Consider the following 17,215-nt stretch of genomic DNA (forward strand, 5'->3'; position numbering starts at 1 on the left):
CATGTCCTCTCGAGTATTCCATGACCGTGTATGTGAGATGATTTGTGATATAATGATACGTGGCAAGATTATGATTGAAATGTATACATTTTTCTCTCCTTTCTTTTTTCCTTTTTAAATTGTGTGCAGATTAGATATTTAGATGTTTGGGAGAACTTAAATATTAAGATATTTTGTGGGTACTAAGAGTGTGTAATTTGTTTTTGCTAAGATAGATGCATAATTTGCTTGTTAAAATGCCACTAAGAAGCTAAGGCTGGGGCCATAGAGGGGTGAAGAGTTCCGAGCCACGCTGACGCTGAGGCTCGCCTGCTGAAATCTGAGCGATTTCATGCCCATGCAGGCGAGCCAGCGGACGCGATCGGTGGCGGGGGGAGACTGAGGGAGGCGGGGCAGTGACGTCGCTGGGCCAATCGCCCGCGACGCACCGACGTCGACGTCACGGCACTGACGTCACGGCGCCGTGACTTTGACGCTGCTCCGCGCTCATTGGATGTTTTCAGCCGACAGCGCGCTGAAAAACAGTTTGGCTGTCGGCTGGAAAATCCAGCGCCTGCGGACGCTCGCGTGAGCCGCCTCTCAAGGCATCCTCATTGAGGATGCAGGGGCTCAGTGCGGAGCGTCCGCACGGCTCAGCGCGGCCTGTCCTTCTATGGACTCGGCCTAAGATGCACCTTGGACAAATTATGAGAGATCTGCTTAGAATTGAGCATAAATGAAATCCAGTTGTCAACCACATGATTACCCCTTTGCCAGAGGGACGATCAACGAATGATAGAAGAATGCATTGCAAGCCACTCCGGCAACAAGCATGGGCATACATTAAAAATTATTTTTTAAAATTAAACATGAAACCATTAAAGGTTAATATGACCTCTCTGGGAAACTGGCTGCCCTTCTTCTATAAATCTGTAAATCGTACTGTATGCTTGCATTTAATTGTTTTACCATCTCACTGTATAAGTAAAGAATAGGTATTATATGAGATTATCATAATAGGAAATATTCTAGAACGTCTTGAAGTGTAGGGTAAGTAGGGGCAGCCATTTTATGTAGAAGAGAAAATATTTTTATTTTAATAGTGCTGTTCATAGTTGTTGGACAAAGACTTCCATTCCAAATTTCCAACAAATATGGTAGATTTGTTGGGAACAAGGCTGAACAATACCATTTGAGGTCCATAAATTATAAATCATCTGCAAAACACACTCTTCTATAAATACTAGGTTGATATATTAACTGGTCAATAACTACAGTTTGTCTGTGACTACATAGACCTAGTAACTACTGTATATATCAATTCACAACTGAATACTGTATATGAGGCTCACCTGCACCAGCATTTTTATGAGTTAAGGCACTTCGTACTCCATGCCACAGAGAATTAATTTCTTCATCAGTTGGTGTACGGTCCAACCGCAATCCATTTTCTCCATAAACCGGATACCTTTTGGTGGGAGTTGGCAAAGTTTCTTGTAAGACAAATGTCTGCTCGTTGTTCAAAGTAATGATTGACTTTGTGGCCGGTTCAAATTCAGGTGACTTGTAGGGGTGATGTGGCATCAAATTGCCAGAAGAATATGCTGAACTCTGAGAGGAAATAGTGCTTTCTATACTGTCCTTTGTGAAAACTTGATTGGGTGGTAGCACAACATTGCTTGAATTGTGAATATGAGGAATATCGCTATTCACAGGCTGATTCGTTGTGTCTGCTATATTGTGACTATTCACATTGCCAGATATGGGCCTTGGTGGAGGATGTGGCATGATAAATTTTCCCTGCGATTTTAGAATCTTGCTGGCTTCAGTTGCTGACTGTGGTCGGATTATTGTACCCTTTCTGTTTCTGTGCACAAAAGCTAATGGCTGTTTAGCGGATTTGGGCCGTCTGACTAACTTTGTCTTTCCTTTTGGGGGAATTTTGCTGTTATGATTATACCCTGCAGGGCTGATTTCTTCCCTTTTAGATAAAACCCAAGCCTGTTTAATGAAATGGTAACCTGTTGAAAAAACAGAGTTCGGAGTTCCAATGGAAGGCTCTAATCTGTCTATTAACATACTAGCGGGAGCTCCTTGATAGTTTTCTGCCCATGTCGTTTTTGGAACACGAGGGTTAGAATTGTTTTTGTTCATACTCGCAGTGTGCTCAGTGGAAGACTGTGACTTTGGTATACCAGTTGAATCTGTAGCCTCCTTTTCAACCATTATTTTGTCCATTTCATCTAACCATCTAAGTTTTTTATTGCATGTCTGTAGATTTTCTAAATGTTTTTCTTTGGTTAGTTCAACACTATCCCTTATTGGAGCTGTACTCTTATTCCCACAATGCAATGTCCTGCTGATACCCATTGCTCTGAAATACCCATTTTCATATTTAGAGTCTTTCTTTAATATACTTTTCAGCAACCTATTACCATCCTTTCCAGCAATGTTATTTCTGGCCTTTTTATATTGCATACGCAATCCAGGGTTAGAGTAAGCATGAACAAGGGTAGCTCTTAAATGATCTTCCTTTTGGTCTCTTATGACTCCAAAACCCGTATTAGTCGTAGAAGAAATTTGAGACGCATTGCCATGCAACAATGACTCCTGATTAGTAGTCGGTTCACATTTAGTATGGTCATTTTTCATTGAATAACATTCAGCATTGTTTGTGCCTGTCAAACTGTCTGTACCACCAATTGAAAGCAAAGCATTTAGATCTTCTGAATATTTACTCTTTTTTGTACTTGTACCTATTCCATCATGACAGCTACTGGCAAAACGTTCCGATTCAGTACATGGGAGCACAACCGGGGTTGCCAAAAGCTGACCCACTGTAGGTTTTATTGATATTCTTGTCTGATGAATCGGTTCTTTATGTTCCTCCCGTCTATAGATTTCAACTGCTTCTTTTGCGGTATGGTCAGGAGTGGCCCAAGCTTTGCTTGGTCTAACCATGACGTTAGAAGCCATACTTTCCCTATAGCCCAATTCAGTAAATGCTGCCTTAGGAACAATAGTATTCATTTTGGACAAGTATTTGTCTTCCTTTTGGGTAGAAGAACTCTGAGTACTTTCAGAACGTGTCGTGCCATTCTGGGTAAAAGGATTTGTTACTGCTTGCTCTGTGATACGATTAAGTAATAGTATTTGATCCTTGTTATGTAAATGTTTATCCATTACAAGTTTGTCTGAAACAATTTGATGAGAAGGTATAGAAGTATTGTTGTGCCCATTAAAATGACTCAAACTTTCATTGAGATACTGAGGCCTAAATGGTGTTTCTGCAGCAGTGTTATTCTCAGAGAAAGGAGATAATGCTGAAAGTGCTTTGTGCAAGTTATTAGACGTGAACTCTTCCGGTGCATTACTTGCTGCAGCTTCTGTTTCTTCTTCAAGACTGTCCAAACTTGACACACTCTCTGAATGCGCAAGCTGCTCCACTTCTTGGTGGAAATTCTAGAATACAAAAATATAGTAAACAAACTTTAGCTGGGATACAAAAATAATGTTTCCCAAAATAGTTTAAAAAAATAATGGTTGCCCTAAAAAGTTTATTTTTAATGTTTGACAGTTATGGGGCAAATTCTAAACACAGTACCAAAAAGTTTCTGTTTGGCCAAAAATCCGCATTGAAATCGAAGGGGATTTATGGCCAAAAAAGGCCACTTCGGCTGATATAGAATAAGTCCTTAAAACCTTTTATGCAACTAGAACGTACAGCAGGCACAGTGATATGTTTGCACGAATAATGAGCATTGTTGTAACCTAATCACTGATCTAAGATAATTATTAAATACTTTCTGAAAAATGTACCCACTTACCTGTGCAGATTTGGGGATCTATCTGTCAAATTCTCCAGGCTGAAAAACTCAGGCAAAATAATTGCACCAGATCTATCCAAGACAAAAAATCTCAGTGCTTACTGTGGACTTAATTTAATTTGATAGATCTGTTCTGGTCCATTGAGAAGAAGGATAGTTCTCGGGTACATATTTGAATAAACTGCTAATCTGTACATTTTCAAGATAATATTCTGAGGCGGAGGCTCCGCGAGTATTCCTCGGATCCGTGGATCCTATCTTCACGGCATCGGTGCGCCTGGGTGTGAACACACCCGACAGTTACCCAACAAAGTGCACCAACTCACCTTTACACATTAGTGGGCAGCGCTGTACCACACATTGGGTGGGGGGGATTGACCTTGTGGACACCGGGTTGGTTGGGTGCCCAAGGGCCCCTAGGTACTTTGGGGGATGGTGACTCCATTGAGAGGGGGTGGAGTATTGGGAGGTACGGCCGTGTGAGGCCTGGTGGGTAGGCTGTAACTATATTAGCTGCATATAGTAAAACATATAGTAAAACTGTTCTGCTTTACCATGTGTGTATTCTTTATGTGTCCTGTAACGGGGGAATTCAACACGCTAGAATCCTGTACAGGTGGAGGTGCTACCGAGCACCACTCAGGTGCACCCCAGGTTCCCAGCAGCGGAGGCTCAGATCATCTGGGCACCATCAGGTATTGCACCAGATACACACACCGTAGGCACACATCTCCCAGGGGGTGGGAGAAAGTGCGCTACATATAGTATGTTTAAACTATTTACTATTGGATTAAAAAAAATGTCTTTATCAATAATTTAGCTAGTAACTATTGTCCCGTTTTGGAAACCTCACAGTACAAATAGAGAACAATCAAATGGAAAAAGGAGGAATGAAAATAAATATTTCAAACATTGCATGTATGCAAATACTTTTTAGTACGACTGGATGGAAAATTAACAAATTCAATTGTAGGACCACATCACTATAAAGTTCCCAATGAAAATAAATCTAACACAAATCTATTAGTTCAATCAGTTAGAAAGTTTGTCTTCCAAATACTACTGTAAGTTAAACTATCAAATGCTTTGTACACACAGTCTCCTGCTAGGCAAACATTACTACATCTGAACAGGTTTGTACAGGTACAGTAAAAAGCATTGAATTAAGACATCACTCAATGCATTCAGAGCAAAATCGCAAATGGTGTAGAATGAATATATATTCAATAATATTTTCAAGAGAAGAGTTTTCTCAAAAGGCAATTTACCAGCTGTCCAGTTATAAACTTTATATAGCTCCATCCAGGTACATAGCACTGCACAGCAGTAATACACGTGACATAATATAACACATTATGGGAACAAGTGCTAGGAAAAGGAGTCCCTGCCCCAAAGAGCTTACAATCTACGTGGTAATTAGGGAGAACTTTCAGAGACAGTAGGATAGTGTTAGGGTAAGTGCGGCTGCAAGGGGACACGGTCAGTGCATATGAGATGTATAGCATCAGCCACCAGAGCTATCCATTTGCTTTGTTAAAGAGGTGTGTTTTAAATAAGGTCCTAAAGGTGGAAAGAGAGGATGACAGTCGGATATTGAGGGGAAGGGCATTCCAGAGGTGTGGGGCATTACGGGCCATATTTATTAAGATATTGGCAGCCATACAGTAAGTACACCAAAATCGACCAACAAAAAAAGCAGTTTTCCCAAGAAAATCTAGTCAACAAAGAAAATGACCTCAAACAACCAATCCCACACTACAACTGAAATCCAGCATTGTAAAACCAAGGAGAAACAAACTATTAAATCACATACTGTATGGACCTTAAAAAAAATATAAATCAAAACTTACACACAAAAAAAAAATCATATTATAAAATAAATTAAATGGATAAGGGCACTGTGTGCAATTGACAGTAAGCTTTTCTAAAATGAAAACCTATAATTACTGTAATCCATTCAGTACATCAGGGCCTCACAATGCATTGCAGACCAGCAAAGGCGATTAATAAATGGAAATAAAAATAGCCAGTCAGACCACACATTTCATAACTCTTTCCAATTACAGTTCCTTAAAACACTGACACTTGGCCAAATAGCTTAACTGAGCTTTAGCCAAATGTTTGGTCCAACTCAGTTACATGATTTATTTACACCTCGTATGCAGAAACAGTGATCCCCGAGGGGGCCAGAAATAATCCCTAGTGATTGCACTCATCCACAATATGCAAAAGAGGAGAGAACAGACCAATTGGTCTCAGCGGGGTTATGTGACGTAACACGTCACCATGGCAACACACGTCAAATGACGCAGCGGGGTCACGTGACGTCACATTATTTGACGCTGGGTCCTTGGAGAAGGGGGACGCGAGTGCTGCAGCTACCAGGCAGGGGGGTGCAGCTCAGGAAGTTTGCGCACCCCTGCCCTAATGCACTGCCTACTTTTGTTGTAAAATATTACTACACTTATTAATATTAGGGTCGAGCGGTAAGTTTCTCTATCGGGTTCTATTATTTACCCCTCTGCATTTTAAAAGACTGGGAATACAAGGGAATAAACAAAGCAAAGTTTACGAAAGATATAAGGGATAGTAACACAAACCTTAAAAGTTAGACTGCAATGATTACAAGCCAGGAAACGTTTTAAAACTACTTACCTTGTATGCATTTTGTTTTCTTTAAAGGCTTCAATCACAAAGCTTTAACATTTTGAGCATAGCATATTTAATTTGGTCCTACATTCCACCGTTAAGGATAATTATTATTGCATGAAGGGAACAGCAACACTTGCTCAACAGTTGCAGTGTATATTCACTGTACCGAGGTACAGATGTAACTTACGTTCTTGCAACCCACGGCACGCTCCCACGGATGATTCTCCTGCTGGTGTGTGCCCCGCTGCAGCGTGCCACGGTTTGCAATAACGTTGGCCATATCTGTACATGGATATACAGTGACTCAGGATCACACCATTTTGGTGGCTGTGTAATAGCTTACATTTGATTGAAAGCACATCTGCCATACAGTTTTAATCATGATACACATGCTTCTTTGAAGAAAGATGGGTCACACATTTATTAGTGACAATCCCCATCTGCAGCTGCCAGCTTTTGTTGGTTTAAGTTTACATTAATAATTGCCAGCATGTCTCTTTTAAATCCAACACTGTATTTGTCATAGCTCTGATTCTATTTCATTACAGCAAAGGAGCTGTTGAAAGTAATAGAATATGCCCACCGCAACATGCACAGCACATTCTTTCCATAATTAAATTGTTTTCCAAGAAGGCAATTTCATGGACCATAACGAGATTTCTTTGCATCTTGCAACCAATCTGCTATCACGTGCCTTGATCATTTGAGTGCCTTATTGACGAACCAGGTACGTCATGCGAGCTGGACTGCCAGTGGCGCTTGTGCAGGGGTGGGCAACTCCCGTCCTCAAGGGCAACCAACTGGGAAGGTTTGCAGGATATCCAAGCTTCAGCGGAAGTGGCTCAATCAGTGGCTCAGTCAAAGACCTGCAAACCTGACCTATTGGTAGAAGTTGATGACTAGTGTGGCCTGCCCTGCTCTTGTTACACACACGGTACGACATGCACTCTCTTGTTCACTACCTCAGCCTCTGGCTGCAGCACAGCTCACTAGCACTCCCTACAAGTGCAGATGAGCTGAAATAACTCAGATCCCTAAAAGTGATCTGTTATTTAAATTTAAAACACTTTTTAAATGGGTCCCTCCTCCCTCATACTCCGATCTCCCCCACCAGGGCTTGGGGATGGGGGGGGGGGGGTGGGAAGTCGACATTATTGGTGGCCGGGGGATGAGGGGGAGGTACCTCCTACCATAATATATAAACCCTTTATTCCCCCACACCACCGGATCCCTAACTTCCATGCCCTTGGGGTGCGGTCAGGGGAGAGATTGTTGGCTTCTAGTGTTCCTTCCTCTCTCTCTCCCCCACTCACTGTTATTATTGCAATTATTATAATTTAGACAATAAACTCACACATCTATCCTATCTATATCTCATATATAATAAATATGGAAAGTCAGCACTGGTATCTTCGTGACAAAACGAAGATTTCATCATAACAGGAATCAACGTTTTGGCCCCCAGCAGGCCTTTATCAAGACGGCCCAATTCACAAATAAAGCTACATTTATACCATCCCCCAAGAATGACTCATGTGGAAAACGTTACAAAACGTAAAAAAGGGTAAGAAAAGTGATACACGTATATAACATGTGAAATAAATATATAAAAATTCATAGGCAGGAACTCACAGGGTCTTGCTGAATAAATTATTTATCAAACCATAGGAATCAATGGCTCAGACCTTTTTGGGACCTTTCTCAAGACAAAGTCAAGCCAGGTGAAGTCCACTTAACATACCCGCACAAAGCTGCCGAGTGAAACATGCGTGACAGGCAGCTGTTGCAAACCCCTCTAGCACAGCTTAGCAACCATACAGTATATAAACACCAGCCGTGGAGCAATCGCCGCTCAAGTATCGTACAAATATTTCCAAACAACTGTGAACAGATTAAAAACAAAAATATAAAAACAGTTACAAGTGCAGTCCATCCATACAAAATGTAACATATTACTAAATAAAATAATTGCAATACTAATATAAACAAGTGTACTACTGTAAGTGAAATCTACACAGCTTCACTGATTATGTCTACGTCTGGACACTAAATTAGCCAGGCTATCAAAAATATATAATAAGAAAAAGGTGTACAGAATACAACACTGATACTCCAGTCCACTCCAACCCCATGCCACCATGAACATCAATCTTACAGTATAGTACCAAGGAGACTGTTTAGAGTAACTGTATTCATAGCGGTTACAACATATGACATGCATATAGCGATTTACTCGGAGAACACTAGTCAGTCCACTTTTGCTAACGAATAGTTGTCTAGATAAAGACACTGAAAATACAATAGAAACAACAGGGGCCACAAGATGATTCCATCATTAGTAGTCGCGTGCAATAGCAGAGACGTGCAGCAAAATTCCCGAGCTCAGTATACAGCATCATTGAGGTGAGTGGTCGGGTACAATAACAAACTAATGCACCAAAATTCATGGGTCAAATTTACAGCATCAGGAAATTCACAAATCCACCTCAAGTAGTATACCATTCCCAATAGGTGTCACTTTAATAAGCTCCACACACTTTCATTTTGTTTACAGTCAACATAGAGTCAGCGGAACCACGGTAGCAGCATATTGTACATTGCTTAATTTAGAGAATAGTCTGTGTGGTCCAAGAATACTAGAATTAGTAAACTATTGGACATTAAATAATGCCATCACGAGGACAGGGTCCCTTTAATATGTGCATTAATACAAGCCACACAATAAGTATTTAGCTAAGTTGCCGATCGATCGATGAAGATTCGGCTCACGGGTTCACTAAATGGCTGTCAGTGCAGAAGAAGAGGACCAAAGATGCAAAGTTCTGTGGTGAAGATCATGTGATCAGACAGTCACTAGATACAATTGGTGCACTGCTAGAGACAGGGCCAGGCTCAAAAAGGGGTGTGCCAGACCCTGTTTCAGAAGAGGAAGGGGATGTGACTTTGCAAATGGTTGCTATAGAAAAAAATGCTTGTTACATTATAATACATTAACAATGTCATTCAGTTTTTTTTTTAAATGCAACAAGTATTTTCTCATAGTACAGAACTGATTTATTTAAAACAAACAAACAAAAAAAAATACATGTAAGACATTGCTTCTTCTGCAGCTTTAAGGTGCATATTTACAAAGTGGGGCTATGCCATAAGATACCCTCCAGAGATGGAAAACACCTAAGTTTACATTACATTCTCTCCCGTCTTGATTACTTTAACCTCCTGCTGTCCGGCCTTCCTGCCTCTCACCTGTCTCCCCTACAATCTATCCTAAACGCTGCTGCCAGAATCACTCTACTCTTTCCTAGATCTGTCTCAGCATCTCCCGTCATGAAATCCCTCTCCTGGCTTCCGATCAAATCCCGCATCTCACATTCCATTCTTCTCCTCACTTTTAAAGCTTTACACTCTTCTGCCCCTCCTTACATCTCATCCCTAATTTCTCGTTATGCACCATCCAGACTCTTGCGTTCTTCTCAAGGATGTCTTCTTTCTACCCCCTTTGTATCTAAAGCCCTCTCCCGCCTTAAACCTTTCTCACTTTCTGCCCCACACCTCTGGAATGCCCTTCCCCTCAGTACCCGACTAGCACCCTCTCTATCCACCTTTAAGACCCACCTTAAGACACACTTGCTTAAAGAAGCATATGAATAGCACTGTGGATATTCTGAACATGATACATAAAGCTTGGCCCCCTGCAGACGCACTTACCAGAACTCCCTCCTACTGTCTCTGTACGTTCTACCTACCAATTAGACTGTAAGCTCCTCGGGGCAGGGACTCCTCTTCCGAAATGTTACTTTTATGTCTAAAGCACTTATTCCCATGATCTGTTATTTATATTATCTGTTATTTATTTGATTACCCCATGTATTACTACTGTGAAGCGCTATGTACATTAATGGCGCTATATAAATAAAGACATACAATACAATACAATACAATACATTTAATGGGCTTTAAGGTTTCTTCCGAGCCAAAAGGTGTCTTATTAAATGTTGTGCAGGACCGTCCACTGGCAAGTGCCCTCCTCTGCTGCTTCAAAGGAAGGAGTGGACAAAGCGTGAATGAAAGACATGATTGACATACTTTCACTATGCCCACTACATTTCCAAAGACAGAAAGTGTTTCAACAATAAGCATTCCAGCAATAACATTGTCAAAGGTTTTTTTTTTAATATGTGGATCTGCCTCAGTAACAGGAAAGGTAATCATTGGATTGCAGAAAAGTGCCTGACAGCACAAGGAGCTTTAGCAGCCTCTACTGGTTACACTTGGTTTAGAAAATAAAAGTGGAAGTCTTTCTCGTGAATAATAATAGAAACAACACTTGGCTGGTTTATTAACTGTGAGAAAAAATACAATACTATACAGTATGTACAATATCAATATGTACCCTTGTTATATTATTAATGTAATGTCAAAATGTTCATTATGTAGTTGACAGACTATTAGATTTGCTAATTTTAAAGAGGCAATTCAAGCAATATCATCTGTAGGTTTATTTTTTTTAAATACATACATTCTGTCGTTTTACACAGGGGTACTCAGAAAAAAAATCCCCTTTGTGGTGTACAGCAAGAAAAGGTTGAAAATGGGAATGATTTAAAATAGCTTTATTTAATATACATTTTAAAAGAAAGGAATTTTGAGGACATAGTTCAAAATTAAATTTAATTGGAAAAGAAATGTCACATATGGTGTTTTCTTGTGTATTGCATAACCCTGTTATAGTCACAGGGCTAGCACAGTCCTGTTTAGATCACAAGAACATCAATTCTGTAGTATTATTTTATACGTACTACATTTTTTATATTTTTATTATTCAACTCTTAATGCCATTTTAATGTTTTAAAGCAGCAATACTACATACTCCCCCCCCCCCTTTTTTTATTTGTATATGTAAAGTATGTGACAATGTAATTCTACATTCTTACCTAAACTGGTAATCGTTTGGTGCTCCTGTTATTAATCTGTAACAATCCTGATGGTGTGCCTAACATAATGGCTTCAGCTACACACAGTTATGAGAGAACATATTTCTATAGCAGGTTTTAGCACACTTCCCCAGCAGTGCTAGATATTTGCAACACATTCTTGTTTGTGATAATTTGTTGCCAATGTTTGAGCTGCAAACTGTAACAATAGATAATGTTACCTTACTAACATAAGGAAACATTTTGCTGCTGAGTTACACTGACTGAATGATTGATTGAAACCGAAAGGCAGCCATTTAGAGAACCCTGGGAAGCAGGATCTTTGCTGATCCATCACGAAAGAACGAATCGATCGGCAGCTTAGGTAATTAATTTTCAAAATGGCAGTAATCAAAAGCTGCATATATTAAAACATACAAATCACAAGTAAAAACACATGTCTCAAATGTTTTTATTCTCGTATGGATAAATATCTTTGGATCACGGTAATATTTTCTTGTCTGTAAGGTTGGTTTCACTATGAGGAATACCTATGACTTTTCCACTGACTTAGATGAGCAAGTCATTCTTTTAGCTTGTAATTCTTGTACTTGTAATGTCTATTAATGGACTTGTAAAAAAGCAGCATGTATGAACTTTCGTACACGCCCATCATTATATAATTTAAATGTTAATAAAAGTGTCACAACATACAAAAAGTCTGATGTTTATAAGGTTTTCCACCAATACAATTGGCATTATAGCTTAAACCAATTTTATGAAGAATTTGAATGCTATTTAATGTAACAAGCTTTTATATGTGAAATAGGAAACAAACAAACACGTCTGATCTTCTGTATTTCAGTACCACGGTTACAAGATCATATATGACCTGCACATTGCAATGAAGTAAAGAAATACATAATTGAATCTACAGCTGCATTCAATCTGAACCACTTCAGTGTACATCTGCGTTGCCCCAAAAGCGGACGCCTGATGGGGTTCCCAAGAGCTGCTCCCCTCTGCACAGAACCAGCATGCTAAGGGTTAACTTCTGCTTTTACTATGTGGATCATCAACTTCACCCACTGGAATGTTACTGAGCCAGGAAGACAAGGGACTCTGAATCAGCAGCTGCATTCAATCTGAACCACTTCAGTGTACATCTGCATCGCCCCAAAGGCAGACAGCCTTTGGCGCAGTCGAAGGGCAGCTAGAGGGTGTGAGCCATTTGCTGATGTTTGGTGATGTTAAAGCTTCTCTATTTTCAATATTCGTTGAATATGAAGGCTTGGTGACAAAGGATGTATACAATTGTTCAAGACGTAATTATCATTGTAACCTGCGTGAACTCTCATGTTGTGTTTGTGTGTTAAACCACAGTAAGTAAGTGAAAAAGTGACAAAAACACATTTTCCAACTCTATCTGTCCATGAAATGTCTGTGAACAATAGTGTAGCCATGTCTGGTTTGGCTACCAGTCTACCCTCCCTGACATGCAAGCCCTAATAGGAGTAGGCAGTGTCAGGACCAATTATGGGTTTCCCCCACACAGGCAGCTACCTTGAGTGACAGGGGAGGAGGTGGGACTAGGTCTGTGTTCTGCCCAATCCTGGGCTCAGACCTGGTATCTTCCCCCTACTTTACTTAAGGGGTTGCAATACCAAATTTAGACAGTGTCTCTACCGTTGAGAGAGACAGGTAACATGCAGGATTGCTGTGCACTGGCATACCCTGGTCCTCTCCCATTATGGGGAGAGTGTGATTTCCTTTCTCCTGGCCCTGCTAGAGTGTCAGGGAAGAGTAGGGACTGCTGCGGGGGCCCTTGACCCGTAGTGTAGGTCCAGGGACCATCCGGACGTTGGAAACGTACAGTGAACTGCATTGGACACAGGCCCACATGTTACTGTGTGTACAGAAAAACAATAAACCCGATCCAGTTGAATATACCTTTTGCCTAGAGTGTACGCTTTCTGGGGGGAGAGGTAACCTTTTCTACCGTAGCAGATTGCCTTCATACATCTGGAACCTGCGACAGATGGAGGCGCTATGCACCCAGAGATAAGCAACTATAATGTACTCCAGGGGTAAAAGGGGACGATAGACAGCACTCTGATGGTGTTAAATATATGCAATTGCAGGGTGCACGGAACAAAAGGGGACCCTTATTCCCCTGTATAGTACTAACAAATCTACGTAAGTACCAGCACTCACTGTCTAATAGCTAAATGATGAAAACAGTTTTCATCATTTAGCTACAGTATTAGACAGTGAGTGCTGGTACTTACGTAGATTTGATAATGTACTCCAGAAACCAGTCCTGTTCTCCAAGACTCGTGGGCGGGCGTGCAGTGTAGGCACTGGGGCCGAAGCCAAGTTAACACAAGACTTTCCTACCTGCAAGTTGCTGAGGTGATGCTCTTCAAGAAGGCGTTGTGCTTCCTCGAGTTTGTGCTGGAAGTAAAGTTGATTACTATCAAAATGTGCCACGCTTTTTTCTTGAAATATTCTTTCAAATCCCAGCTTTGAGGCTGGCTGCTGCATGTTATACCAGGTCCTGTTTCCTAATGTGGACGAAGTTGAAGGTGTGTCTGTAGTTCTTAAAAAAACCAAACAAGGAAAATATAATTAGCTTTTTTCATCAATTTTACTTAATACTTTAATAATTAACTTTTTGATAAATACAGATGTAGCAGGCATTATTACTCCCGTTAATGCTACCACATAATTACAGCAACATTTACCTTAAGTGCTACTGAAAACAATGGTAAGGCCCTACACTTCTTGTGTCATTCCACATTAACGTGGGTAGGAAAGTTTGCTACATCTGTACACATGATGTAGAAAATAGTTCAATACAAGCTGCAGAGAATATCAGCGTCTTTTACTTATGGCTAAGTTAATCGTCTGATGCATCATCCTTTTTTTTCTTCTGGACTACTACTCTTAAAGTGTTCAGGGAAGTAACACTTTGCCTATTATCTTTCATGCTTAAGTCCAAACACCATAACAACTGCTTTTGTTACTGGATAGCTAGAGACACATTTAGCCAAGAGAAGCATGTTGCAGTGATTTCTGTGTTTTATTACTGACGGGTCAGTTGTGAAATTTGTTTACAAAGGTGTTATTTAATCACCTGAGTGCCCCTGGACTTCTGGTATCGCAACCATGTGATTCTATTCAGGTCGCAGACAGCCCCCAGATTACTCAAAGTGAGGGGGAGCATCCCCTACTTCCTTTACATTGTGTTCACCACTTGGATGAAGCAGTGAATGCAATCTCTCCCTAGAAAATGGGCAAATATAATATGCTATTCCCTGGAGGCAAGAAGGAGTGCTCCGGAGTGCTGGATGAGATTTGAATAAAAAATTATAGGAAATGTGTAAAAGAAAAATATTATTTATAGGGTGCCATTGTGCCTCATTCTTTCTTGTACATCTTTGTGGGGACCATCTTGTAAAACCACTACTGTTTTTGTTTTTCTTTCTTGCACATTTTTTAGAATGGTTAAAATACATTTTAAACATTGTTTAGCGTTGAGATTTCTTTAATTATGTGTTTATAATACTCTTAATATTAGATATACTATATATACAGTATATATATATATATATATATATATATATATATATATATATATATATATATATACCACACACATATTTATGTTTTGCACTGGTACGTGCTTCAGAATACGTTGGTATTTTTAAAGTAATAATAATAACCATAGTGATCATTTATTAGTTCAGGAAAAAAAGAAAAATATAGAAATTACCTGGTATTGGTAGAGTTTTTGTTATTAGCTAAATAATAGACTGCGGATGAAATTGATCCCTGAATTTGGTCAAGAGCATCTTCTAGCTTCGGAATTGTTTTTTTATGACCATTGTGAGCTGCAGTGAAATAAACCATCATAACCAAGTTAGTAAATAGGTTCTGTATTAGCAAATTTCCAATTCACTAATTACACAGTGAATAGCAAACGAGCGTTAATGTCGCTCTTCTAGCTATTGCAGGAAACCTTGAATTTGCGTATATGCTTCATTCTACTCTACTCCATGCTACTTTATATGTATATTTGAAAAATGATTTTGACGTTACAATCCCAGCAAACAGATACACAGCAATGAATATTATTGAGTTTTTAGGTTATTAAACATTTTTGGAGAAACTACAGTATGGCTCAAATTCATACCTGCTTGAGTACGCCAATGATCATGCATACGACTTATAAGAGACTATTTATTACAGCCTCTTAACCTCCCAGCTGTAAAATTGTACTTGCATAATATTAATCAATAGAACAAAGCTGGGGCGCTCTCTAAAAACTGTAACGTGCATATGGGTATAACACCCATACAACCTGACGAAGCATTAATTCGTGAAACGCGTACTTCCCTGCCGGCGCTCGTAGTTTTTTGGATACAGACGGCCACCATACTTTCGTCAAGGCTCCCTAGTACCGGTCCCGCAGTCGGACGTGCCCTTGGGAGCTCAACGGGAAGCAGTGGACCTATCGGAAGGATCCGTGGCTGCACTGTACTTTCATACTGTGTGAGTGTTACATGTTTTTATTATATATTAAACTCTTGGTATATGCTAACTCTGGCTCTGCCCATTCTCTACCTGGGATTGTGGGAGAGGTGCCACCCGCTCACCATACCCAATTGGGAACCACTGAGAGGACGTGTCTGACTTAGAAGATCTCTGAAACATCTGATTTGACTTTGAAGTATTATCTCTCTGAGGGAAGGGGCTCACACAGGGCCGTGTGAGTTGATATTTATAGACTTACATCTATTTACTTACCCCCTCCCTCCTCCCCCCCTCTCTCCTTTCCCCCTCCCCCACCTCCCTTCCCCACCGTCTCATTACCCCTATTGTGGGAACATTTCATTTTAAGGTGTTAATAATTCGCCTTTTATTATTGTCTTTCTACTTTCTGAGATCGACAGTCTTCGCTGACCATTACCCTGTTTCCATAATATTAATCAAATATACAAAATCTCATTTAACGCAATGTGATTTAGCTGTTTTTATAAATCTAGTACTCCCCTCGAGTTTGCAGGTTTTGAAAAACATTTTCCTCTCTGCCTCCTCCGGTTGTAAAACACCTCTGGGTACGTTATTCTGTACGAAAATGCTTGCTTACATGCAGCTTACATGCACTCAGTGTAGGGACAACTTCTGAACTTTATTATCTTTCTCATATTAAATATATAACCCAGACATTGTTGAATGGCAAGAACCACTTGAAATAAGCCAATTTTCCTAAGTGATATTTCATACCTGTATTAGCATGGTCTCTTATTCTAGCATCTGTTTCTCTGGAGAAATATGTATCTTTTTGATACCTAGGATGGATCTGAAAGTTTCTTTTTATATCCCCATTTTTTTTCTTTTTTCTAGACAGCACATGTTGACACAGGCATATTAGGCTTAATAATGCAAACCAATCATTGTAACATAATTTGCCTTTCAAATACTCTATATTTCAAGTTACTGTATTTTATTGCAATATATGATGAAGTTTGCAAGCACATTTTAATTGTTCAGAACCTGGACATGTATCCTGTCATTTAAATTGAGACTATACCGCTCTTTCCAAGATATGAGGGGCCGAGCTGTTTATCAGTAATGTAACATGCAGGCTTTAGTGTGGTTTTACCAAACAAGAAATCACTAACACTGAAACCTACATGTACCTCACCTTTCTACCCTTCTCGTTCCCTTTTATCATTTTATTCTGCACTTGTTCTCAGAACCCTTTTTCCTCATTAACCTCCGTATTATACATTATTACCAAATAATTTACTCTACCATCTAGTAAGAGTTAATGATAGT

The 17,215-nt window shown here is 39.9% G+C and overlaps 1 protein-coding gene across 1 annotated transcript in view; it reads right to left on the reverse strand.

Annotated features, from left to right (window-relative positions):
- Positions 1-17,215, reverse strand: part of CEP126 (centrosomal protein 126) — a 110,602-nt gene that overhangs the window by 43,962 nt on the left and 49,425 nt on the right. Inside the window, exons 4-6 of the mRNA XM_075592439.1 lie at positions 15,147-15,264; positions 13,769-13,970; positions 1,332-3,441 (exon numbers count right to left, since the gene is read on the reverse strand). Of these exons, the coding sequence (XP_075448554.1) occupies positions 1,332-3,441; positions 13,769-13,970; positions 15,147-15,264 (2,430 nt within the window). The remainder of the gene's footprint in view (positions 1-1,331; positions 3,442-13,768; positions 13,971-15,146; positions 15,265-17,215) is intronic.

This window comes from Ascaphus truei, chromosome 3 (genome assembly GCF_040206685.1).
Source record: "Ascaphus truei isolate aAscTru1 chromosome 3, aAscTru1.hap1, whole genome shotgun sequence".
Lineage (NCBI taxonomy): Eukaryota > Metazoa > Chordata > Amphibia > Anura > Ascaphidae > Ascaphus > Ascaphus truei.